Below are 26,273 nucleotides of genomic sequence, written 5' to 3' on the forward strand. Positions count from 1 at the left end.
CTCTCCAGTAAGTCATTGCTGGTCTTTCGCTAAGATCCTTTGTATTTGATAAGGAGTCTGAACTGTCCCAAAGTCAACTTGGAGCCTGTTCAACTAGTGTATGGATGCTACAGCCTGGAGGCAGCTGGACCACCCGTCTAGTTGCTTTGAGAAATATGCCATAGCCCACTGTGGCTTTGGGGGTCACTACTCTGAGGAAAATCTACTGCCTCTTAGCAATGAAGGTCATGTTTTGCATTTAGGAAGGCTCAGGAGATAGGTTTGCAGGCTCATAAATGGATAGCACCTGGTCTCAGGACGAACTAACTATACTTTATTATCATTATTTGATTTAAATGAGCCTCTGGATTTAGACTTTTCTTTTTCGAGATAGGGTTTTTCTGTGTAGACTTGGCCGATCTGGAACTCACTCTGTAGAACAGGCTGGCCTCAAACTCAGAGATCTGCTTGCCTCTGCCCCTGAGTGCTGGGATTAAAGGCGTGTGTCACCACACCCGATTATGGGTTTAGACTTTTCAACTGGTGCCGGAGTAAGACTTTTGGAGCTATTAGATTATTTTCTAGATTAAAACAAACAAAAACAAAACCCAGCCCATGGATTTGGAGGCTGGGGCAGAATGCAGTGGCCTGAATGTACTCCCTCCAATTCATCAGTTGAAATTGATTCAACAATGTGACATTAGGTATGGGTTTTTTATTACATCATTTGAATGGACTAGGGGAAAGTGTTAGGTTGTGCTTGGATTTTCATCATGAGGATGCAAGACGTACCAACTTGAAAGTAGAGAACAGCCTGTTTCTGATACCAATCTGCTGGTTACTTCATCTTGGACATCTCAAGTCTCCAGAAACATTAAGTCAATTTCTATTCTCTACAGTAGAACACCCAGTTTAACAAAATGGTGTGGGTGTTTGTGCACGCACGCACACATTCTGATCTATATGCATGTGTGCATTAGTTTGTCAGAGAATAATCCTGGGTATCAACTTTAGGTACAGAATAATCCTCCAAGACAGGGCAGCTCACAGGCCTGGAGTTCCCCAATTAGGCTAGACTGCCTGGCTAGTGAGCACCAGTGGTTCTCCTTATCTGTCTTCCCAACAAGTATGTGCCAACACACCTCACATTTTTACTTGGGTTCTGGGGAAGAAATACAGGTCTTCATATTTGCATGGCAAGAGCTTCATCAACTGAGCCACGACATGCTCTTTTACAGCAGCAGCAACTAAGACAGGTGTCCATGTGCATTAGTCAGCTTGCCATCACTATGAATACCTGAGAAAAATTTAAAGATAAAATGATATTTTGGCTCACAGCTGAAGGCAGGTTTTAGTCCATGACTGAGTGGCCACACTGCTTTGGGTCTATGTAAGGCAGAAATTCAAGACGGAAACAAAGCTGATCATCTCCCTAGCCAGGAAGCAAAAAGAACGGGTGATGCGCATCATTCCTTCCAAGGGCACACTTCCATTAGGTCCGACCTCCTAAACGCTCCAGTGCACCTCTCAGGAGAGAGATCAGTCTCAACACACACATTTTTAGGAGGCTGTTCAACATCCATATCATAGCAACTTAAGATATTAATGAAGAGTAGGGTGCACTGGTTTAAGCCTATATAGTCCCATTACTGGGAAGACTGAGCCACGATGATCTGAGCCAAGAAATCGGGGGCTAGCTTATGTAAGACAGACCCTGTCTATAGTCTTCAAATGGCTTGTCTCATCCTCGGAAACAGGGTCTAATGGAGTTTTGCTATTTATGCAAAAAAGACACAAGACTACCAGTAAGTCTTACATTTTAATTGACTTTAATGATTATTGCTCATCTGCAAGGATTAATATTGCATTCATTAAAAATCATTCAATACAAAATGAATATTTTCCTCCCAAGTTGGTCTCCACATGTTCCCTCTGATGCCAGACATTTTCCAGTGTCCTTTGTTACATGGCTTGACAGAGACTAGCCCTTACCTATTATTCCTATGGACACAGTAATAGATATAGGACCAGAGGGCAGATTAGAGGGCAGCAGGAACTGGGCCCCTACCCTCAGGCAGAGCTGACCAGATGGATATACTGTTGTTGGCCAAGAAAAGTCCCTACTCAATGTGGTGTTCTGACTGGCTGGTTAAGTGCCCTAGGAAAGGGGTCTTCAAATGTTAGCATCTATAGAGAAGAAAGCATGATCACATTGGCAAGGAGCAGGAAGGGACTGGGTAGGGAGAAGAGGGAAAGAGTTTTGGCAAGATAATTGTTCCCTGCTAGGAAGGTACAGGGTAAAAGCTTTCCTTTCTTGTATTTCTGTTTTTAATGCCTGTTTCTCTGATCAGTGGAAAGAGAGAAGTAAACATTTCTGGTACCTAGCATTAACGCATAACCCATCTTTGAAGGATCACAAGCTAGAACACGTTGAGGACTTAAAATCCTGGATAATTATATACGCAAAGCTTGCGAGCACGAAGCTCCTTTGAGCATGCAGAGATGCTGGCAAGCAGGGTGCGTGGCCTGGGAATAAATCTCCCTGATCTTTAGAGGGCCTCTTGGAATTCTCTTAGAGCATGAATTAGGGTATACTCTCTCCATCAGCTCTTCTTTAAGGTCTCAGTTTATAATTTTTATTTTTTACTTTTGTGGCAAGTGTCAATCAAAAGTGGCACTATGTCTATAAAACTAATACCAAGCAAGGCCTACCATTTTGAACAGATTATATAGTTATATTTCTTTCATCTTGGCCCAATTTGTCATTCTGTCTTCCATCTACACCGACATCCCTTCAAATAGTTTAGGTTGCAGAAGCACAGCTGCCCACAAGTTTGCTCTTAAAGGATAACCCCTAAAGACAGGGCTCAGTGTTTTATACTGAGTAATGGCTCAAGAAATTGGCCGTCAGCATAAGCTGTATGAGGCAGAGCTGAGAAATTCTGCTTATGGCTCCAGTTCACTGATGCTATAAACTATGGGCTGGGAACATCAGAGTCTGAGGCCAGGATTCTTCTAGCCTCAACTCTTCACACTTTGCTTCAAAGGTTCAGAAAAGACGTTGGTAAATATAACCCCCTGAGCTGTTCCTCAGGGCTCACACTAATGTGTTTCCTTAATTAAAAGAAATAAAACAGAAATAAATGCTAAGGGACAAAATTGAACTTGATAGAATGTAGTTTAGTTAAAACGAGAACAATGAGAGAGACTGGTGGGAGGGCTGAACTACAAATCCAAATGAACCCACTGAGCTTAACAACCAACACATCTCTGCGCCAGACATGCCCCCTTACACAGGAGACAGGACTCAGCGTCTCTAAGGGAGGTTGGCATGCACCACCTACGTCTAAGCTACCTGGCTGGGAAGTAGCATCCTGGCTCCCCTGAAGAAGGGGAAGAGCACTAGTTCCAGCAGCTAGGAAACAGGCTCTTTTAAGGCAATTTAGACACTGTAGATTGTTCCACAAAGAAGGTGCCTTACCATTTTCTGTTAATAAGGTAACTAAATATGACCAAAGTACCCAGAAATGGTTAAAGAATCGACTTTCTGGGCTGCAGAGTTAAACCCTTCTTTAGTGACTAGGGTGAGAACCCTTCCACCTCAGTTTCACCTAAAGAGCCATGAGCAAGTTCCTGTGTGGTCTGCAGAACTCAAATGATGAGACGAGAAAACAAAAATGAAATTATAGGAAAAAAAAAAAAATCAAAGGAAAGTAATAAGAAGAAAATAAAAGTTATCTTAAAAAATACTCTATTAGAGTTGTGTGGTTCATGTGGACTGGTCACTGTAATACGTCCATTAGTATCTGCAAAGAGAGAGATGGACCAGTTAACACGCCTTCTATATGAGTCAAGAGATCAGCAACAGCATCTTCTCCAAACTTCCTTCCAGCCTGACTGTGGGGAGTCTTGCGTGGGTTCCTCCTGGGCTGAGGCTCACCTTCTTCTTCTCCTTTTTTTTTAAATATTTTATTTAATTTTAATTTATGTGCGTTGGTGTGTGGGTGTCAAATTTTGGAGTTACAGACAGTTGTGGGCTGCCATGTGGGTGCTGGGAATTGAACCCGGGTCCTTTGGAAGAGCAGGCAGTGCTCTTAACCACTGAGTCATCTCTCCAGCCCGAGGCTCACCTTCTAAAACCTAAAAATACTCTTAGTTCTTTACAGTTATTGGCGGACACACATTTTCTTACTACCTTGTTAATCTCGTTTTCTTCAGAGCTGGGAACTGAAGCTCACTGTATTAGGCAAACACTCCAATACTGACCAACCTAGTCATCACCCTGCTGGTCTGCAGGCCTTACATTCTTCAGTACCGGGCATGACAAGTATCTTTACTGGCTAGGCTGGCTGATTTAACATTGGGGAAAAGAACTTTTCATTGCTTTCTTCCAAGTTACCTGTAATAGTTAGGTTTGAATGGCCCATTTTTGTTGAGTCCCAGATACTTTGCTTGGTCATCTGTCAGCTCTGTCAGGTGGGCATCAAATGATGGCAGGTGCAAGCTGGCAACATATTCATCTAGGAAGAGAAAAGTAGCGGGGGGTGGGGGTGGGGGGGTGGGGGGGGAGGGAGGGGCGTAGGGGGGGAAGGGAGGGGCGTAGAGTTCTTGTCAGATGTCTTTAGGTACAACCTCCCCCTCTATTACCATCTTTAAAACTATTTAGGAAGAGAATAGAAATGGAATAACCCTGAAAGAACCTATAATTTGAAATGTTTGCTTAATTAATGCTTTCAAAGTTGCATTTCTGGGAATCACTTTGTTGAAGCCCCTACAAAGGACAAGCAGAGGGCATCTACCAGGTTGGCAAATGGGTGCCGTGCACTTACCTGTCAGACCTTGGCTGCACCTGAGTGGACACCATGAGTTACCATGTCATATGCTACACCCAGCTTCCTGTGGCAACTTCCCATCAAATCATGAACTACAAAGTTGAGTTCAGTAGGCTAACAAGAGCCTTCCATCACTGAGATTTATTTAGGACAGGATCCCTAAAGCCACAAGTCTTAGGCTCATGAATTTCTAAGACACATGTTTAGTATTGCTCCATAATTTTTATGACTACAATTTTTTTAAAAACAAAACAACAACAACAAAAGCTGGGCATGGTGGCACACACCTTTAATCCCAGCACTTGGGAGGCAGAGGCAGGTGGACCTCTGTGAGTTTGAGGCCAGCCTGATCTACATAGTGAGTCCAGGACAGCCAAGGCTAAACAGAGAAACCCTGTCTCAAAAAACCAAAAAACAAACAAGCAAACAAACAAAAGAGAATTAAAAAAATATATATGTGTATACACATTTTCCTACATGTATTATGTTTGCCCCACACATGTGCCTGGTGCTCATCAAGCCCAGAAGAGAGCACTGGGTCCCTTGCCCAGTGTAAGATGGTTGCAAGCCACCAAATGGTTGTGAGACCTGAGCCTGGGTTCTCTGCAAAAGTAGCAAGTGCTTTAAACCACTAGCATCTATCCAATCCGCAAGTTGTTTTTTAGTGTAAGTTGTTTTTAGCCAGGCACTTGGACTGCATATAAGTATGGAGTTGGTACCACAGATGGTTTATGCTACATGAGCAAAGTGGTCCTATGAGGTGCAGGAGGTTGAGGTGGAAGTGATTTCCAACCAAGACAGAGGATGGATAATACAACTTGTTTCTGTTTCTCTACTTTGGTCTCGTCTATACTTAGTTGCCCTGGGAGTCTGCTGAGCTTTTGAAGGCAACCTGGGAATAAGAGCATCTTCCTTATTTAGCTTGGATTCTTACTATAATTCTGTAAAGTACACAGTATTATTCTCACATTACTATTGACAAACATGGAGGCTCCTGGTGCTAATAGAATGTCTCCTGAGACCACGCATCTAGTAAGCACTGGAACAGCCAGAACCCTGACTTCATACCTAGTGCTTTTTAGAAGTCATTTTACAAAACCATGCAGCCGACTAGGATCGATGCAGGTTTGTTTTTCACTCACCCATTTTCTTAGGAAGCAAGTACACATCCTGTTTGTAGCGTCCCTCAGGGGCATTATAAAGTTCTATCAGTGCCAAAGCCTAAGGTAGGAAAGAGGGCAGGAGAACAAAGCACTTCTTAGAGAGAGACATAAAATAAAACTAGGTTTAATAGCGCTTTATGAGGACATCCTGACCTCCGCCCTGAGATAAAGGCTAGCTGATATGAGAAGGCGAAGTCTTCATTTAGTTTCTAACAAAAGAACAAACTAAATACAACTAAGCTAGAACACTGTAATTTCAGCTGAGCACCACTTCAGAGACGCAATGCCTTTTCAAAGGAAAAAAGTGTGAGCCTCAGTAACTTAGGACATGGAAAAGGTAATAGGTCAGCCAGAATGCACAGTACTCTCAGAGCCCTCACCTGTGCTATGCCCAGCTCTGCACATCTCCATGTAGGAAAAGCAGGCCTCCTACTACATACCTGTGTTGTAGCTGTGATGGAAAGCACAAAGGTAGGGACTGTGGAGCAGCTCAAATTGAGCAAACGACCCTGGGAAGAGAAGAGATGGGGTGAGTTGCTGCCTTGCTTCCAGGTTCTAACAGCACCCAAGTCAAGCACACACAGTAAAGACTGTCACACCTCTCTGTGTGAAGACCGCAATCAGTTAGGGCAGTCAACAGTGTATGTACTTAGCAAAAAATAGGTTTTCTTGGCATGCTTCTCTTCTAGGGGATAGAAGACTGGGGAAACACACTTCTATCCAAAGACAGAGTTCACCAGAACACAGACCCTGGGATTTCCACGGCTCCCCTTCCTTACTCTGTGGATCTAGCATGGAGTCTTTGGTGTGTGTTACCTCTGCTAGAAGGACGACCCGTTTACCATCAGGCCAGATGACGTGGTCCACCTGAGAACGTACTCGCTCCCATGTTAGCTCTGGAGTGCGGAGGCTGGTCTGCAAGGAAGAACAGACAGTTGGTTGTGGCTCTAGTGACATGCAGAGAAAGGCCTAGCTGTAATGGAGAGAAGCCTCACCACATCAATTTCTGTGTTGGAGTGGCCCATATTGCACACGATGCAACTATTTTTCATTCGGTCCAAGTGCTCCCGTGTCACGACATTCTTGTTTCCTGAAAGTAAAGAAGAGTAGCTGAAGAAAGAGGTGCTTGGACACCACCAGCAACTGTTTCCAGTTAGAACTGGGAAGTGTTTGCTACCACTACAGAGCTTGTGCAAGTTGTGAGGAAGATGTGTATACAGCAAATGGTTGAGGTCAGTTATTTGGCTTTAAGACCAGGTAATAGGAAAAATCACCAGGGGAAAAGCTCTTTCGTTTAGAAGATGCTAAAAGCTCTGAGACCTCACTCTAAGTCTGGCCCGTCACAGCGGGCGCGGGCCTCACTGCGGTGTGGCCTTTGAGGCTCAGGCCTCTCTGTGCAGCAAGCACTGGCACTCACCTGTGCAAGTTATCACAACATCCACCTGCCGGATGACTTCACTCAGCTTCACCACCCTGAACCCATCCATACTGGAAGAGAAGAAAGCAATATTATAAGGTAGGGGGTGGGTGGGTGTGTGTGGGTGTGTGTGTGTGTGTGTGTGTGTGTGTGTGTGTGTGTGTGTGTGTGTGTGTGTGTGTGTGTGTGTGTGTGTGTGTGTCTCATATCGATACAACTTTCTGAACTGGTCACAAAATTAGACAACAAAATCCCCTTCTGAAGTAAAAGCTGATGTTACAACCCAGAAATGGTAAGTGATAAGCTGAACTAACTAAACTACATATTGGCTTCTGCAGAGCCCCAAGATTCTACACTGGAAGAGAAAATGTCAAGAGGCCCTAGAAAAGTCTCAGAATTAGAATGAAGGGAACAAAGTCATCTTACTCATCTCTTCCTGGGAGATTTTCACAAACACCATTATGTGAATCAACCATCAACTCTTGAGAATTGTAAAGCACCTCCTTCAAATCTAACAGTATTGTCATCACTCATCCTTACCAGGCCTGCAGAGCACAGATGGGGTCAATTTCTGTGATGTAGACAATTGCTCCGAGGGCCTTGAGAGCAGCACAGCAGCCCTTTCCTACCTGGAGAGCACAGGAAAGGCCAAGCTGCCAGGTCTAATAGGACATGGTCCCCAGGGCAGAGCAGCTTGTGAGGGGTGGGGATTAGCATTCTTTGAGTCATTCATCATCTAGGGAACACTCCAACCCCAGCTGGGCAGAAAGAAGCCCAAACCCTCAATTAGCGATCATTTAGCAGGCGTGTCCTAGCAGGAGTGGGGGAGAGGGATGCTGTGGGTAACAGTCACCATTATGGAAACAAGACTAAACAAGAACAACTCTGATTTCTTACTCCATTAAAAACCTGGCAAATCTCACTTGCAATGTGTCTACACAAGAGCAGCTGCCCAGGGACTTCAGTGGACCACTGCTGAGACATTAAAACTTCCTAGAACCTAGGCCAGGTTAGAGACATTCAGCTATAATGTCACTACCATTTCTCCATTATAATGCAAGTCATAAAATGGAGATAAAATGTTACTTATTCACTTGAACTGTATTTCATCAAAGGCTGTTAAGTGGGAGGCAATAACACTGACATCAATCAATAAGACACATTGGTGAAATATAAAAATTCAATACATTCTATGTCTTTAATTCATGACTATGAAAAAGACTTTTGCTCCTGTTTTCAAGCATAGACTTCATCGCTGTTTCTAGACTGCCTCCTCCGTCCAGGGTTTCTATTAAGCCCTTCTAATAAGAACAGACAGAGACATGGGGCCCAGCTATTTACCTCACCATAACCACACACCACCACTTGTTTCCCACCAAACATCACATCTGTAGTCCTCTTCAGGCTGTGGAAACAGACAAGGGCTCAACTCAAACATTATTAGCAACTCACTTCCTTTGTACCAAATTAAAGTGCAGGGCAATGCCCATGAGAAACTCAGTTGGAAGGTGGCTGAAAATCTGTGAAACGGGCCTCTGTGGTAACATGTAAAGGAGGGAGAATACAGGGCAAGCTAAGTATGAGACTACAATGTCAAACAAATCCCACTGGTCCCCAGCGAGTCTAATGTATACATTTCAACATACCCATCCAAAATGGATTCTCGGCAGCAGTACAAGTTATCAAACTTCTGTTTGGTAACAGAATCATTGACATTCATGGCTGGAACACAGAGCTTCCCAGCTTTGGAGAGCTGATACAGCCTAAGGGGAGAAGAAGCCACAAAAACAAACACACATCAAGTTAGGTAATAAAGTAGCACACAGCCCAATCTGCTTAGCTCTTCCACTTCCGTGCTGCCCTCCTTAGTCTTAAATTTATTGCCCAAAGTTATTTGGAAACATGATTATTTTCTTGTCATCTCTCCTCAACTCATTTTCTTCTATCTTTATCCTTTAATTTTGGAAGGAAAATACGTTTTTTCACTTGAAGTAATTTACTGCTCTTCCGCAAAAGGAACATTATAACCTTAGGCCAGCATTTTTCTAACTGTAAACACTCATGTCTACTTCTGGTAAACAAAGAGCAGAGCGGTTTTGATGTGCTTTTCTGTGTCTGTGGGAGCACCACGTGCAATGTGCCCCCAGTAGAACAATATTTCTAGATATCATTTAGTTATTTTCACCTACCCAAGAGTATGTCTCCAATTTTACTTTTTGTTGCATCACATGTAGTTTTTCAATCATCTTTCCCCTCCATATTTAAAACATAAGATTTTAATACATCATTGAGTATAAGTTTTCCAAGAAACACTCCTGTCTGTACCCCTAGCCCAAATAATTGTTAATTAATTACTCAGTGGAGTAAATGGGAGAGATAAAAGCATGTGAATTAGAATCTGAAAAAAAAATTCCTTCTATGGTCACTTTGATTTTTCAAAAGTAAAAACTCAGTTTTATCTAATGAAGACACTCCCGCTTAGTTATTTTAAGTCTGAAACACAGCCCTAGAGCCTAGGAGAGACCAGAAGAGTTTGATGAGGCAAGAACACAAGGGGCAGCTACTCCAGAATCTGTTACCTGTGAACACCAGTCACGCTCTCTTCCACAATGCCTCGGATCTTCTTAAACACGTTTGGGTACTTCTTATAAACCCAGTGGGTTAAGTCTCCCCCATCATCCAGGATCTACAGAACAGCCAGAAGACTTCTATGGGCATTCAGGCTGCTAGAGCTAGGGGGAACTTTGAGCCCACTTTCTACACTAGTGAGAGAGCCCTGTATGTTTTGGAAGAGCACTTCTTAAAAGTCCACAGAGTGGGCTTAGACAGTGCAAATAGAGTTAAATCTGTTGGTGTAAAATGGTTAAAAGAATTCCTAAATGTGTTCTAGGCTACAGTGGAAAGCGTTTTTGTTTTGTTTGAGGCTGGTCTAAAACTCCTGACCTGAGTACTCCTTCTGCTTCAGCTTCTCAAATGCTGACTTAAAGGCATGCACCACCATGCCCAGCTATATATAGTAAACTAGTGCTACAAATTATGGGCTCATTTTCAGTCTAGTTGAAATACACAGCTCCTTTGAATGCAAAAAGGAGAGCTGGAGCAGGAAGTAAAGAAATAAGACTATTACTCCAAAGAGGGACCACATTATTTCCTTCTGTTTACTTTGCTGTGTTTGAGCCATGTATCCATCTAAGCTTACCCTTCCCCCACCTTTCCATTCAGTACTCAGAGCCTTCTCTCTCTCTCTCTCTCTCTCTCTCTCTTTTTTTTTGGTGCTGGAGATTGAATCCAGAGCTTTGTGCATCCTAGACCCATACCAAGTAGGTATTGTGTTATAAACACTTTAGCAATATAGTCAGTAAATAAGACCAAACATACAAAAATATATTTAGGGAACCATGCTTTAAGGGAGAAATGGAAATAAATCCAGTCAAAAGTATGGAATGGACATGTATTATTACCATGTTAGCCTGCCACCCATCCATGTTGACACAGCGGTCAATGCACCACCAGAAATCATCTTCTGACTCGCCCTTCCAAGCAAACACTGCAACTCCTATGGATACAGAAATAAATCAGATATTTTTTTCTTTTGATGTGTACATCAGTACCAGTTTCTGAGGTCTATATGAAGAATGAAAGGCAAGAGAAACAATCCCAAAGAAAGAAAACTTAAAGAGTAAGAAATAAAAGTCAAAATAGTACTTTTAGTTCAGAAATTACTTTAATAGTTAAGAAATTTCTGCCTTAAAAACCACCCTGAAGTCATAAAATACTATTGTCTTTAGGCCAATTTTGCATTTTATGCTGTATTGTAAGGAGGCAAAATGAAGTGTGCAAACCAAACCTCCTTCTAGAGGGCTGTACCTCAGCAGACATCTTGAAATAATGGAAATGTTCAACTCTAACAAATTAAGGAAGTAAAGTCATGTGGCCATATGAATGAATGATGTGGTCACTTTTCAGTGACGTGAGAAATTACTTCTGAAAATACAAAGTTTAAGGTTATAAAATTATGTACATACTAAGATTTGGTTCACCAGTGCATAAAGAAGCTTGTCAAATCTTCGATTATTTTGAATTTCCTACAATGAACACTTATTAGAAAGGAATTAGACAAAGTCTGAAGCCCCCAGGAAGGTGGGAGGTCCTTAGACAAACTTCATGGTGATATTCTTCTGCGCATTTTAGCAATAAAATTTATTAGACTTTTGATTAACTGTACACATTTTAGTGCACTACAGAATACCACACAATTAGCTATCAATTTAAAACACTACTTCAAAACAAAAACAAAAACAAAAACAACCCCCCCCCAAACCCCACTACTTCCAGTGTTCTCTCAAAATTGGAAGACTTTTGGGGAAAAGAGACCAGCTGAGCTCACAGTTTAATATTCTTCTTTCATCCACTTAACATAAGAATTGGGCCTTTCCTTGGTTTGCTTCTTTGTTTGTTTTAAAGCATAGCTGGGTTTCTTCCTGTTCTCCTCATCCCACCCGTGTCCTGGCTCGGGACTGAATTCACTGTTATGCTACATGCCAGGGAAACAGCCCATCACTGAGCTTCCTAGCCAGCCTGTTGTTTTAAGATTGTTCAAATTTATAGTCGCCAGACAAACATGATGCAATGACAAGTTTGGTTTGTTGTATTCAATTACTTGAGACAAAGCTGGTGAAAAAGCAGAACCTACCAGCCTCAGCCAGTGCTGCAGCTACTTCATTCTGAGTTGAATAGATGTTGCAAGCAGACCAGCGGCACTGCGCCCCCAAGGCACAGAGTGTCTCAATCAATACCTATGGATGTGCAGAAAGATGGGTGAGGAAAAGTGGGGCTACCCAGGAGCAGGGGACAAACCTCAGCAAGAACACAGTATCTGAGACATCACGGAGTTGAGCGTGTACGAGAGTTACACAAGGGTACAATTCAGCTGTGTGGCACGCAGCTCCTTATCCATGCCTGAAAGACATGTTCCTAAAGGTCTTCAAACATTTTTCTCACAATCATTTTCATATCCTCCTAAGTCAGCTATATTACAAACGGGTTTAGTATATGAACAAGACAAAGCATGCCACATTACTGAACAGGAAGGTCCTATCTAAAGCATCTGGAGGTCAGCTAGGTAGGAAGGAAAGGCATGTTTATTTTTAATTTAAAAAAATGTTTTCTTCCCCTTCTATCAGAAGTCCCTCTATTTTCTTCCAACAAACTCACCGCTGTCTGGGCTGTGATGTGTGTACAGCCCACTATTTTAGCACCAGCCAAAGGCTTCTCTCCCTGAGCACGTTTCCTGAGTGAAATCAGAGCAGACATGTCTGTGGAAGAACAGAGGATCTGAGCCAGGTCCACACTACCAACACCATTCCCTCCTGCCAGCCACAGGCAGGGGTGGGTCTGCTGAGGCATGGTGGTATTTCCCTGATGACCAGAAGCTTCACCAATAGAGTAACTGGAGAGTTATGATCTAAGCAACTGGCAGGTCTTGTTTTGGTCTGATCTGAGTGGTGGAGAACGAGCTAAACTTTCAAAACTGGTCAAAGTGAGTGTTCCCAGTCATCAGGTGGGTGGGGTGGGGAGGAAGCAGTTACGGACAAAGTTCTATATGTCCTCATCAGACCAGGAGGAATGACTTTGAACTCAGTGGAAGACACTTGCATTCCCTCAACATGAAAAAAACTGAAGAGCAGAGATTCCTGGGAGTAGTATAGAGGAACAGAGAAACCAAGATGCACTGAATGTCAGTCACCCTTACTCTGCTCCGGCAGAGGGTGCCTAGGACTTAATGAGACTACCACAACCTTAGCTTAGAAACCTGCTGCATCAGCTGCTTCTGGCTAATCTGGGTTTCTGCTATTGGCAGCTACAGAAATATCCCACACAAGTAACCACTGTGTTGTGATCCAAAACTTGCTGACTATGCACTGTAGACCTGTGAATATGGTGTCATGATGAGGAAAACAGAAACCACTCTGTAATTACCGTATGCTGGGAACAGGAAAAGAAAAAAGAAAAGAAACACAAAAATCCTAAGGCTCAGTTTGCATATAGGAGAAGTGTTTATCCAGAGTGTGAGAAATCGTCTTTTCTAGGTCTGGATAAGCAGTGGCTCTGGTCCTCCACTCACTCCCTTTTTTACCTTGCTCTGCAATCTCAATCTCCCGGCGTCCAAACTCTGCCTGCTTGATGTTCTTCACACAGAAATTGCTGCTGCCCTTCGAGTTGGTCTGCTGCTTCTCTCGGGGGGAGACCTCATCATCAGAGCTATCTGTATAGGATGCAGCTAGAGCCAGCAAAGAAACAGGAAGAGAAAAACCTCATTGGCCCAAACTCCACTGAGTGCAGTTCCCAAGGGTCTGTTATGTAAGTGAAGCGAACACTTTTAATTGCAGGTCCCTTTTACGTCATGAGTTCTGTTCCTCCAGGCTCTAACAGCTGGTGTGAATGCAACTAAATCTCTTAGCACTGTAGCGCTTTCACCCATCCTAATGATATTTTGCCACTAGTGTCTGTGACAGAGAACTACAGATCCTAATTCTGTACCACTGTGGTGATCCTACATCACAATCTTGACCCATCTGGACTATAACCAGCCATACAAAATGGAGCAACAGGGATAAGGAATATTTTGATAGAGCACCGGTTCTCACACTTACACATACATCAGGAGGACTTGCTGGTTAAAATACAGATTGCTAGGTCCCTGGCCAAATTTCCCATTTGGCAGGTCTTAGGAGGCATTTCCAACAAGTTCCTAGGTGCTGCTTCTGAGAATCACTGAGATAGCTAAAAGCAGTTCTTCAGTGACTTTATACCAAGCCATGCTCAAGAAATACACACAAGCACAGAAAACAAGCAGATCTTTCTGACAGCTTTGGGAAAAAGTCTGTCAAGAAGGTAAATTTGAGTTAAAAACTTCACATAAAATTTAAATCCATCCTTCAGACGGATATGCACTAATCACTCATTACTCTTCCAGTCTCTTCTTTCCTCTCTGAAATGAATGTTTTCCTGGTCACTACACTAAGGCTCTCTTACTGTTCTCCAAAAGGACAGAAGTGCAGGCCACACAAACACTACTCAAGTCACTGTCTCCAGTCTTACAGTTCAGCTCTACTGCTAAGCTTTAAAAAATGTTCTAATGGGTTTCTATAAGATAAGCATCAGGACCTTTCAAAACTTCACTCATTCCATCTCTTTTTTCCTTCCAGAACTCAATTTTTCCACATAAAATTTCCTTTTCTGTTTACTTATAATGGCTGTTTATCATACGCTAATTTAGTTTGTCACATCAAGATACCTTTTCATTTATGACAGCCATTTTATTTGGGATTGTTTCTTGCATGCATCAGCTCCACAGAATTCAAATAACCATCTGCATTTGTTCTTGTTAGCCTACCCAACCAGTACTGGTTGTGTTAATAATGGCATAGAGAAAAGGTAAAGTTTTCTTTGATAACTGCTTTTTAACATTCCTTTACAAACCCCACATCTGGCCTTTGAAGTTAACAATACAACACAAACAATACTGTTAAGAAACAATGAAGGGCTTTTCATACAAATCCCTCATTAACATTATTAGCAATCTGGACCTTGGGCAAGCCTCTTAATCTTTTAACTATTTCTTTTGTTGAGTGATGAAGGAGCTGTATTAGATGCCTCCCAATGTTTCCTCCAGTACGGGTTTTGTTTTTTTTATTAATTTATTCTTGTTACATCTCAATGTTTATCCCATCCCTTGTATCTTCCCATTCCTCCCACCCCCCCCCCCCATTTTCCCATTATTCCCCTCCCCTATGACTGTTCCTGAGGGGGATTACCTCCCCCTGTATATACTCATAGGGTATCAAGTCTCTTCTTGGTAACCTGCTGTCCTTCCTCTGAGTGCTACCAGGTCTCCCCCTCCAGGGGACATGGTCAAATGTGAGGCACCAGAGTACGTGAGAAAGTCGTATCACACTCTCCACTCAACTGTGGAGAATATTCTGACCGTTGGCTAGATCTGGGAAGGGGTTTAAAGTTTACCTCCTGTATTGTCCTTGGCTGGTGCCTTAGTTTGAGCGGGACCCCTGGGCCCAAATCTGCCTATCATATTGTTCTACTTGTAGATTTCTAGGACCCTCTGTATCCTTTTATTTTGCTATTCTCCCATGCGTCTCTCATTTAGAGTCCCAATAGGATGCCTTCCCCTCTGTCCCAGGGGGCATGTCCCACGAAAGCCTTCACTTACCAGTACGAGTTTTGTGCATGTGAAGGATGTGCATGTGTACTTGCATATGGAAGTCACAGAGATCAACATCAGTTACTTCATCTCAGGTGCCATTCACCTTTTTCTGGGGTGGGGTGGGGTGGGGTGGGGGGGAACACAGCGTCCCTCATTGATTAGGCTAGGACAGGCAGTTGGCCAGCTAGTGAACGCTAATAATAGGCTTGGCTTCCCAGTTCTGGGACTACAAGCCTGCACTGGCTCACCAGAATTCTTATGTGGGTGCTGGGGACTGAACTCAGGTCTTAGGCTTGCTCTCAGTACTCTACTGAGGCACCCTTCAGCCTCTCAACAGCCTTTCCAGTTATTTTCTAATACCGCCTCTCTGGCTGACTAGGCACAATTTAACCAGAACAAAGACTTTACTTACTACAGATAGCTAAGACAGGAGGGGAGGAAAACAGCTTGAGTCACATTACAGAACCTTGCATCTTCCCGTTCCAGAAATCAACAGGGAAAGACACGATAACTTAAAGGGTAATCTTGTAAATAAAAGGAGGCAAAATACTAATTTTATTATCATAATTCAAGCTGTCTTTGCAACAGATGGAAGGGTATATTTTATACAAAGAACTTATGTTTGAAAGTACATTTCTTTTTAAATACCAGTTTTGAAAACAGAAATACTTCCCATTTCCCCCTTGCAAATGTGGATATAGGAACTTCCCAGGACCACCAACCAAGCCACACAGAAACAGCCTGGGAAAGAAGTTTCAACAAAAGCATCCTAAGCTACAAGTCCTGCTGTGATTATTTTTATATTCTAAGTAAGTAAAGAGTACTAGGTAGTGAGCAGGAAGAGACAGAGGGGACACAAAGGTCACACCTACCTGAACTATAGCTGTCTGTGGAGGATTGTGAGATGGAGCGAGATAAAGATCTCCGGCCAGTCTTGGTGGGGAATTTGGTGAACTCCTGCATGTCATCAGCAAACTGAATTTGCTACAAGAGAAAGTTAAAAAGCTGAAAACTTAGAACAAGGGTATTTTACAAATTTTATTTATCATACATGTATGTGTGCGTATGTGTGTTCTGGGGCTAGAATGTAGGTTGTCAGGCTTGGCGGCAGGCATCTTTACCCTCAGAGCCATTTTACTGTACCAAAATATTTTATTTTCCAAGGCCATACACTAATTTCCCCAAAAGCCAGCATTAGCAGCTCCTACTATGGCAGTAGCTGTCAGCAGCAGGGTGGGAAGGCTGCTGTCCCAACTCTTTTTAAAACTAACTGCTGCCTCCTCCCAGTTACTTCAGTAAGATTTTGGTGGGAGGGGGAGGACGGATGGCAATTCTAAAAAACCATTTATTTTTGTGACTATTCAGTTTTACCACATTTTCTTTATCTCATTGTCTCTCCATTCCCTTTTATATAACCTTAACAGACTAAACTCTTTAGCCTTTTGCCCAATTCTAAAAGAAAACAGATATAATCTCATAATCTGGTTTTTATTTCTAAGTATTCTACTCTTGCAGCTTACTCTTCTGAATCTGGCAGTGGCCTGGCTTTTGGATAGAATGCTTACCAATGGCAAAACACATTACAGTGTTAATAGTACAGCCTAGCTATCTACCAATATTTCATAAAACCTATGTAGTTCCCCAGAGTTTTCTATACCCAGTAAAAATTTAAAATATCAGAGTTTACCGATGAAAGAGAAGTTTTAAAACAAATACTAAATTCTCTATTAATTAAATTCTAATTAATCAGAATGAATTTAGAGAAGAAAACAATGGCAAGTTTTAAAAGCCTTTGTAAGTAGACTAAATTAAAACTAGATGTTTGCACTTTTAAAAAAAGACAGGATCTTTTAAAAGACCTAGGCTAGTTCAGAACTCACAATTCTCCTGCATCAGCCCATCAGTTTGAGTGTTAGGGTTATATGTATGTATCACTATATCAACACTGTAGAACACATAGACCACTGGCTTTAATAAACTGAAAATAGTTTGCAATCAGTATTATTTATAAACAAATCAATGTGTGAAAATATGGAGTTATATGGCTTAAACCAGTGGTTCTGAACCTTTCTACTGTTGCAACCCTTAAAACAGTTCCTTACGTTGTGGTGAATCCCAACCTTTAAATTATTTCCATTATGTAAATAATTTTGGAGTCCCACGTTTGCCAAAGGGGCTTCAACCTACAGGTTGAGAACCACCAGCTTAAACCTCTCCTCTTGACCTCTTGTGTAAATTCTGATAAACTCATTCTTCAAAATTTAAAATAACCCCCATACTCCTGGAAGAGAACAGTGTAAATTGAGAATCCAGATTCAGATTCTCCTCATACTCTATCTCTGAAAAGGTTCCTTTGGAGAAGCCATTAAACCACATCTTCAGCAAATGCCATCTCTGGAAATGTACACTATTATAGATGAAAAGATTTCCTACACACACTAACAGCCCGACAATTACCACTTTCAAGCCAGAAAGAGTAAACCAGGACCTGGAGCAATCGCTCAGAGGACCTGGGCTCAATTCCCAGCACCATATGGCAGCTTACAACTGTCTGTAACTCCAGCCTAAGGTGATCTGACTGTAGAGTCCTACCAGTTCTGGTTTCTGTCTGTTCATACTAACTGCCTGTGCCAAAGCTACAGACCAAAGCTTGATTCTTACCCGAGCAGAGGATGGATGCGTCGGAACAGGAAGATTGAGCAGTTGTAACTAATGTAGAGTTTTCTCTTTAAGTTTATTTTATCATTTTGTATATATGAGTGGTTTGCCTGTCTGCATGTATGTGCACAGCATGAGTTCAGTGCCTTCAAAAACAAATAGAAAACTAAATCCTCAACTCCCTGAGATAGCCACAAGTCAGTGTTTGCCTTCTAAATAGAATTTCCAATTACATGTTCCCATGACCTCTGCAGTCAGCAAGATGCAAATCAAGCAGAGATGGCCACAGTAATGAATTTAACCTAATGTGCAGTTACTTTGGTGGTGAAAAAAGTACAGCTAAGAGCCCATCAACGGCTCTTAACAACTTCCAGAGGCAGCAGTTCCTTCACTAGACTCCCTGCTGCTGGCATGGGCAGCCTGCTCGGAAGTGCTCCCTTTTCTTGTCTGTGAGATTCCCTCTCCTGTTCATTTTTCCCCCAAAAGGTTCTGGGCATGTTTCCAGATACCACCTACGCGGCAGTGAGGTGGGGGAGGAACTTCAGTAACGTTTGCAGATTTTTAGATAAAAAATATAGAGGGGTAGTTGTAGCAAGCTAGAAGTATTTTTTCAGCAACCTAAGATTAATAGGCTTAATCTCTCCTTGTTAATAAAGCTTATCAGCGGCCTAAAGCTTAGCAAAATCTTTCCCATCTGAAAATGTTAGGCTGTGGCAAGCAGCTCATTACTACGTGCAGTGCTCCTAATACCCCATCTCTCAAATAAAGGATACGAACCATATTTAAAGTAGACAGCTGTCTATAAGGTGGCCCAGCAGCCTGCAGACGCATGTAGCAAGGTTATGCATGGTAACCTGTCCTCTCTGCTACCCTGAACTACAAGCCCTGCCAGTTTCCTCCAGGAGTCTAACTCTACAGGGTCTTTCCAGCTAGCAGCTGTTTCTCTCTTGGTGAAAAGAATCCTCACATGCTGTTCACCTTTATGCTGTAAATAAGGATACTGCTGCCAAAAACAACTTCTGGATGCTGCAGTTTCTAGTGAAATCAGATCTAATAGCAGCTTTATGTGTGGGTTAAACTCAGTGTGGTTTGTATACTTCCTATCATTACAATTTCTTCCAACCATTAGATTTCCACTGGCGTGCTTCAGCACAAGGCAGTGGGTATCGGGAAAGGAAGAAGGAAAAGTGACAAAGTGCCTAAGTACCACACAGCTCCACTCTTGAACTGACAGGGCGTCTGAGAAAGGTTAGGCTAGATCGACCCCTTCTCCAAATAGCACATCCAAACACAGATGTTTACTTGCTGCATCTTAAACATCCAATTACATATCAGGGCAGTATAGTGTACTATTTTAAAGCACTACTTATGATGGTTGACTGACTTCTGTTTAATACTGAGGCTCATTCAAGGAAAAGTTTGATCTAATAGTTTGGGTACTTTACATATTCCCCTTAGAAGTGGGTGTAGTGACAGAGTGAGGTACAAGACTGGTACAGAACTTATCAAAACAAAGGAACACAGGCAATCCAAGTAAGTTATAAACCTCAGAGAAAAATAACTGTAACTATTTAATTGAACTTAATACTTTTTTACCATCAGAAGTTGAGTTTACTTCTGAATGGCCTAAAGTAATTAGCTCAGTTGCCCTCCCTCCTTCCCATACCTTATTCAAACTTTCCTTCTCTCTCTCTTGAATTAGAGGAAATTAAAAGCTACCAAAAGGTTCAGTGGTTAAGAGCACTGGTTTAATTCCCAGCACCCACACAGCAGCTCCTAACTGTCTGTAACTCCAGTTCCAGGTGATCTAACACCCTCATACAGATACATGCAGGCAAAACTCCAATGCATATAAAATAAAAAGAGGAAATTATAAAAGCTACCAGAACTCTACTATGACCCTAGAGTTACATAGCAATGATTAGGACAATATACATAGTGTGTTATGTACCCACTTCACCTTAGGAAATAAGGCCCTCCACGATCTATATATGTGCTCTGACTTTCTGTGTAATAGTAACAGATGGCTTTGCCATGAATTTTCACTACTCCTCTAGGAATATACACAAAGATTGAAGTCTATTTGTTGTTTTTTAAAAATCTAATTAAATTTCAGGTCAGTTTGAGGTGCTATTTCAAAGCAGCTTTTCAAACAGCTTAGTAGATATGATGACTGTCTTCTATGCCTTATCTAGATATTTTTTAATGTGGGCCCTCTAAAAATTAGAGGTTAGGCCAGTCATCTTGTTAACCTTGTTATTTAACATGCCTATCTAACAGCTTTTAATTTCCTCAGGAAGGTTTACTCCTAAGGGTGAAGAACTAGACTCAAAGGTAAACAGCAAGTACTAGGAAAACAAATCATTAAGAAAGTAAATCTTAGATGTACAAGGAAGAACTAGTCTTTCTTACCACTGAGATTATCTGAGGGCTCAGTATCCCTCTGAGAAATGGTTTTCTGAGCCATTTAAAAACATATATATTCTATCCCATTGCCTTCCCTGGCATATTGTGCACAGAAAATTTCTGTTTAGAAATTATGGGTAACATATTTTTTAGGTAACTGCACTGAGCCAAAAAGACTATCAGAACATGGAAAATTTAACAAGGTCAATTACTAAGGTGTATTAAACACCTTCTAAGGCTCCTACATCTTTTCTAATCTTTTTTCTAATCCCTACCCACACATCTTCCAACTAATTCTTTCTTTCTTTTTTTATTAAAGCTGTTAAGTTTCTATCTTTTAAAAAAGAATTATTTATTTATTTACTTACTTATTATGTATACAGTGTTTTGCCTGCATGTACACCTGCAGACCAGAAGAGGGTATCTGGTCACATTACAGGTGGTAGTGAGCCACCATGTGGTGGCTGGGAATTGAACTCAGGACCTCTGGAAGAGCAGCCAGTGCTCTTAACTGCTGAGCCATCTCTCCAGCCCCTAATTCTTTCTTTCAAGGTCTACTTCTAGCCACTCCCTTCTCAGAGTAAAGAAAGAGTTGGTAACAGTCAGCCCAAATAGACGCAGCACCTTTCTTTGATTCTTAGCAGAGGTCAGTCTGATCCCCATTCTAGATGTATCCAAAATCAGTAACACTGATACCATGAAACAAGAAATATCCAAGTCTAGTGTCTTTTACCTCAATTAGATAAAAATGGTTTCCTAAAGAAGGGTCTTTTCCCTCCAGTACCCAGCCCTCTGATACATCCACCAGAGAATACTGACTGAAAGATCATCTTTGAGCTATAGCGCCAAACTAGGTACCTTCAGCCTCTTCTTTCATTTCCTTGTACAGAAGACAGCTTTTGAGACTCAGCAGGTTTTGGCTGTTCCTTGTCTTCCTTCTGTCTCAAGTTTCTCAAGTTCTCGGTCTCCCCAGATGGGGCCTGAATTCCCAAGAGTGGGTAGGCAGGCTGACTAATCACAACACACACATCCTTCCTCCACGCTACCCTTCTGTGTCTCCGCAGTCACCAGTAACACACTACTAGGATCCAATCCCAGAGAAGATGAGACTCAGTGTGAGACTGTCAAGGCAGGCTGGTGTGAGGAAGGATGAGGAACCATCAGGCTCATACAGCTGAGTCACTGAAACCATGAGAGAGAACACTTGAAAAATTTCCAAAGCACACGTGGTTTTCCCATCAGTCACTACCCCTTTTCTTCAAGAGACAACTCTTCACTGGCTTCCAACAATCTCCCTACAAGCTGCAGTCAACCAAGGAATTGCCAACTAGAGGTAAAGGTAACAAATTGGTGGCCTTTTATTTTGTGTTTTTTGAAGGTGTTAAGCAATTACAGGGGTGGACTTCCTAATCTTATGTAAAACACATCCAGACCAAGTTTCCACATAACCTGCTACTGCCTAACTACCTCCCCTTCGCATCATGCTAGCCTATAGCTTACCCTCTCTTCACACTCAACTATTGGCACCTCTAGAGTTTAAGAGAAAATTGGCACAACTGACCAAAGAATTCTGGTTCCTGAGAGCATATCCATTACTTCAGTAACATGTTAAAAAGCTCTGCTCACTATCCTCTCTCAGCACCACTGCTCTATCTTCTTTCCACTACTGTGTCTTTTACTTCAGGTCAGAGGACAACTATGGCAGCACATACCTGTGATCCCAGTTGAGGCAGGAGGATCAGAAGTTTCGGCTAGCCTGGGAAAGACCAAGTGAGCTTACTATGTTCACCCTCCTTTCTATGCCAATCTTCATTCTAAATGACACCTGTAAGTTAAACTGGCATATCCTTTACTGCAAACTATGTGGAGATGCTCGTTTTTTAAGAAGAGGAAAACTTGTCAACTGTTTATAAATAAATAGGCCTACTCGTACACTTCACACCAATGTCTATGGAAGGAAAATTTAAGACACAACAAACAAATAATGGCTAGATCTAAAAGGATGCCCGCTTGGTTCTCTGGCACCATTGGGTAATGTCTTAACCTAACTAGAGGAAAATATATTTAAAAACAAATTTTCCTCACTTGGTCTGAAGTACAGCTGATGTGAGGTTTATAAACCAATTACACTTTAAACTCATGCATTTGTTCAGTGAGTAAGTGAATCAATTACGCTGTGAGTCAGCCCAGCATCTGGGAAGGCTAGACTATGTCTAACTGGAGATGAAAGAAGCAAAGTCTTTGCCAAGCAGTGTATGAGTGGCAGCACTATAAGCAGCTATCAATATGTGGTAGTCCAGCTGATGAAAACTGGTGTTTTGAACCCTGGGCTAACAAGACATGACCTACACCACTTAGTTGCTTCCTATAAGCTCAAAGGTTCAAGAGAGGGAAAAGCTGACAAAACATAAAAATAAGTAAGTAAGTAAGTAAGTAAGTAAATAAATAAATAAAATAAACCTTACTTCCAGGACCCCATGTTAACTAGTAACTATGTAACAACAGCAATGATTTCTAAAGGAGCCAATGAGACCTTTAACAATCCATCCTGTAGTTAGGTTACATGCCTTCAAGTTGAAACCCACTCATCAGCTTCAGCTGATTTTAATTTCCACACCTCCAAGTGTGCATAAAAATCTTACTATGGGGGCTGGAGAAATGGCTCAGCAGTTAAGAGCATCAATTGCTCTTCCAGCGGACCTGTGTTCAATTCCCAGCACCCACATGGCAGCTCTCAACTGTCTGTAACTCCAAGATCTGACACCTTCACACAGACATACATGCAGGCAAAACAATGCACATAAAAAAATAAATTATTAAAAAAAAATCTTACTATGAAGCTTAATGTGCCTTGTAAGTGAGAAAGCTGAAAAGGGCTGTCTGTTGTGGCTTTTCTGGAGTTGTTTAAAAACTACACTCCAGGATGAATAATGCACAATTTGCCACCCAGTCTACCTTCAATATATGTAAGTTTATGTTTTCCTCAGACCCTGCCTTCTGCAGTCATTTTCTAACCATGAAGTTCACAGGAGCACAAAGAACAGGTTCTCTTGCTAAAACAGCAAACCAAAATCCTAATTAAATTTTACTTTAAGAAGAGCTATTTTCGCTGGGCATGGTGGCATACACCTATAATCCCAGCACTTGGGAGGCAGAGGCAGGCGGACCACTGAGTTCAAGGCCAGGTTGGTCTACAAAGTGAGTCTAGGACAGCCAAGGCTACACAGAGAAACACTGTCTCCCCCCACTCCCTGAAAAAAGAGCTATTTTCTCAATAAGCAACACTGCCACGATATTGGTAATCTAAGTCATTTTCAACTAAAAAAACAAACAACAACAACAAAAACCCTTCAGATATAGAAAGAACAAGCCCGCGACACAGGAACACTAGATTAGAAGTTTTACTTAAAGTTGATGAAGAATTTAACATCAACATGTACTAGTATGTTAAACAATAAAATCCTCTGGTGATGGCTCAGTGGGTGATGGTGATGGCCAACAAGTCTGACAAAGCAAAGCTCTATCCCGAGACACACATGGTGGAGAGAAGCAACTCCTGCAAGTTGTCCTCTGACCTCTACACGCACACCTACCCACATATATACAAAGAAATAAAATTTAATAAATAATAAAATCCTAAATACTCAGATTTCCTTTTTTGCTTACATTGTCCATCTCAAATTAGTGTTTTGTGTTTTCCGGTTTACAAGAGGACTTGTTATTTTCAGACTTGCATTGTCTGGGGCCTGCATGCTCAGATGGGAAGACAAGATGGGTAGCAGTTGGGGTTAAGTGATTTGGTTAGGGCAACTTGACACTGAAACTTAAAAGTGCAAAAACAAAACCCCCCCAAAAAAGCTGTTAAGCTCAGTAACATTTTCCTTTCTTCTGGAACTGGGTGGGGAAAGCAGACCACTGGGGAAAGGACACTCTGGACCAAGTTTCTGTTTCAGGGGCTAGTCTACTCAAGCCTGTGGCTGCAGGAAGGCTGAGAATAAAACCAAAACAATTGTGAACTCTGGAGAAGGCAAACAGTTCTTTCAGAACTGACATTTTGAAAGAAGTGAAAGGACAGGGACCAAAAATATATATACACACACACACATAGATATATAATGACCTGCAGTTGAAGTTGAGATGCTACTGTGCAGAACTGCAAGGAGCAAGGTTTAAAATTAAACCCCATAGAAGCAAAAAGCTCTGCTCTGATTCTTGCTTCCTTGTTACAAAGTAAAGGACAATGTCTGGGCAAGTCAACTACATAATTTCCTATTTATATCCCAACCACTGTGTCAATACAGGGAGGGTTTCAATTTGGTATCACTAAAACTGACTACTGATTTGTATGCGTATGGGAAAAGGGTTCACCTCAGAAACTCACTGAGTATTTTCAGGAGGAGGTACCATATTTTAAAAAAAGCACAAAATGTGTATTTCAAAATAGTAATAATAATAATAATAATAATAATAATAATAATAATAATAATAATAATAATAATAATAGAAGAATTATTCAGTGTTGTATGGTGATAGGGGAATTTTTCTCTTAAATATTAACATTGAGCACAGAGAACAGTTCCTGAAATTAAAAAGATTCCTTTTACAACTTTAGTAGACTACCCAAAAGCACCCTGTGCAAGTTACTTTCTATAGTAAAATATGACTGAAAGATCTAACAAAGTTAAAACTTTACAACATAAAAAGTCACACTCACCTTTAATCTTAACACTGAGGAAGCAGAGGCAGGCGGATCTCTGTGAGTCTCAGGGCACTCTGGACTACATACCAAGTTTCAGCCATGGCTCACAACCATCTATAAAGATCTGATTCTCTCTTTAGGTGTACACAAAGATAGAGCACTCATGTACATAAAATACAAGAACAAATACATCTTTTTAAAAAAGTTTTATTTACTTTGGTTAAGATTAAAATTTTTAAAAATGTAACCAATGAATTCTTACTTCCTACTATCACAACTCTACAGAACCATGCCTAAAAAGTTATTTAAAAACTATTACTTTTGTTGAAATCATTTACTTTTAAATACCATATGTGACTAATAAATCTTGGTTTCATCACTATGTTAAGCATGTTAAGTATTTATCTAAATGATCTCTTACATAGACTCTAAAAAATCAAACTCATAGAAAGACCTAATTAATTTAGGTCTATTCTGAACCTTCCTAACACTGCAACCCTTTAATACAGATCCTTATGTGGTGGTGACCCCCAACCATAAGATTCCTAGCTATCTTATAACTGTAATTTTGCTATTATTATGAATCTTAAGTAAATATCTGATATGCAGGATGGTCTTAGGCAACCCCTACAAAAGGGTCACTCGACCCACAGGTTGAGAACCATTAGTCTAGAGTGAGTACTTTTTCTGGAGAGTGGCTAGGCTGTGCTGTGTTAACAGCATGGCTAGCAGTGTACTGGAAATTTTCACAAAAGGTTAACTGAGGAAATAGTTATGTTAACTAGCTTGATCATAATAATCTCTTGACAATGTGTACAAATGTCACATTGTACCCTTTGAGTACATGCAATTTTTTCCATTTTATCTTTAAAAAGCTGAAAAATATTAATGAAGGAAA

The 26,273-nt window shown here is 41.4% G+C and overlaps 1 protein-coding gene across 4 annotated transcripts in view; it reads right to left on the reverse strand.

The window, feature by feature from the left end:
* Positions 1-3,070: 3,070 nt before the first annotated feature.
* The window catches only part of Ahcyl1 (adenosylhomocysteinase like 1), a 32,067-nt gene continuing 8,864 nt past the window's right edge, over positions 3,071-26,273 (reverse strand). Inside the window, exons 2-18 of one of the 4 annotated variants that reach the window (XM_051165940.1) lie at positions 21,535-21,858; positions 16,485-16,596; positions 13,528-13,671; positions 12,606-12,706; positions 12,085-12,187; positions 10,853-10,947; positions 9,971-10,077; positions 9,038-9,154; positions 8,733-8,796; positions 7,932-8,020; positions 7,392-7,462; positions 6,970-7,064; positions 6,791-6,889; positions 6,415-6,483; positions 5,954-6,032; positions 4,379-4,499; positions 3,071-3,785 (exon numbers count right to left, since the gene is read on the reverse strand). In XM_051165940.1, coding sequence (XP_051021897.1) covers positions 3,779-3,785; positions 4,379-4,499; positions 5,954-6,032; positions 6,415-6,483; positions 6,791-6,889; positions 6,970-7,064; positions 7,392-7,462; positions 7,932-8,020; positions 8,733-8,796; positions 9,038-9,154; positions 9,971-10,077; positions 10,853-10,947; positions 12,085-12,187; positions 12,606-12,706; positions 13,528-13,671; positions 16,485-16,575 — 1,452 coding nt within the window. In that variant the 5' untranslated portion in view covers positions 16,576-16,596; positions 21,535-21,858 and the 3' untranslated portion in view covers positions 3,071-3,778. Of the gene's footprint in view, positions 3,786-4,374; positions 4,500-5,953; positions 6,033-6,414; positions 6,484-6,790; positions 6,890-6,969; positions 7,065-7,391; positions 7,463-7,931; positions 8,021-8,732; positions 8,797-9,037; positions 9,155-9,970; positions 10,078-10,852; positions 10,948-12,084; positions 12,188-12,605; positions 12,707-13,527; positions 13,672-16,484; positions 16,597-21,534; positions 21,859-26,273 lie in introns of those variants that run through there. The other 3 variants (XM_051165938.1, XM_051165939.1, XM_051165941.1) reach the window with 3 other exon arrangements.

Source organism: Acomys russatus, chromosome 23 (assembly GCF_903995435.1).
Source record: "Acomys russatus chromosome 23, mAcoRus1.1, whole genome shotgun sequence".
In the NCBI taxonomy this organism is placed as follows: Eukaryota; Metazoa; Chordata; class Mammalia; order Rodentia; family Muridae; genus Acomys; species Acomys russatus.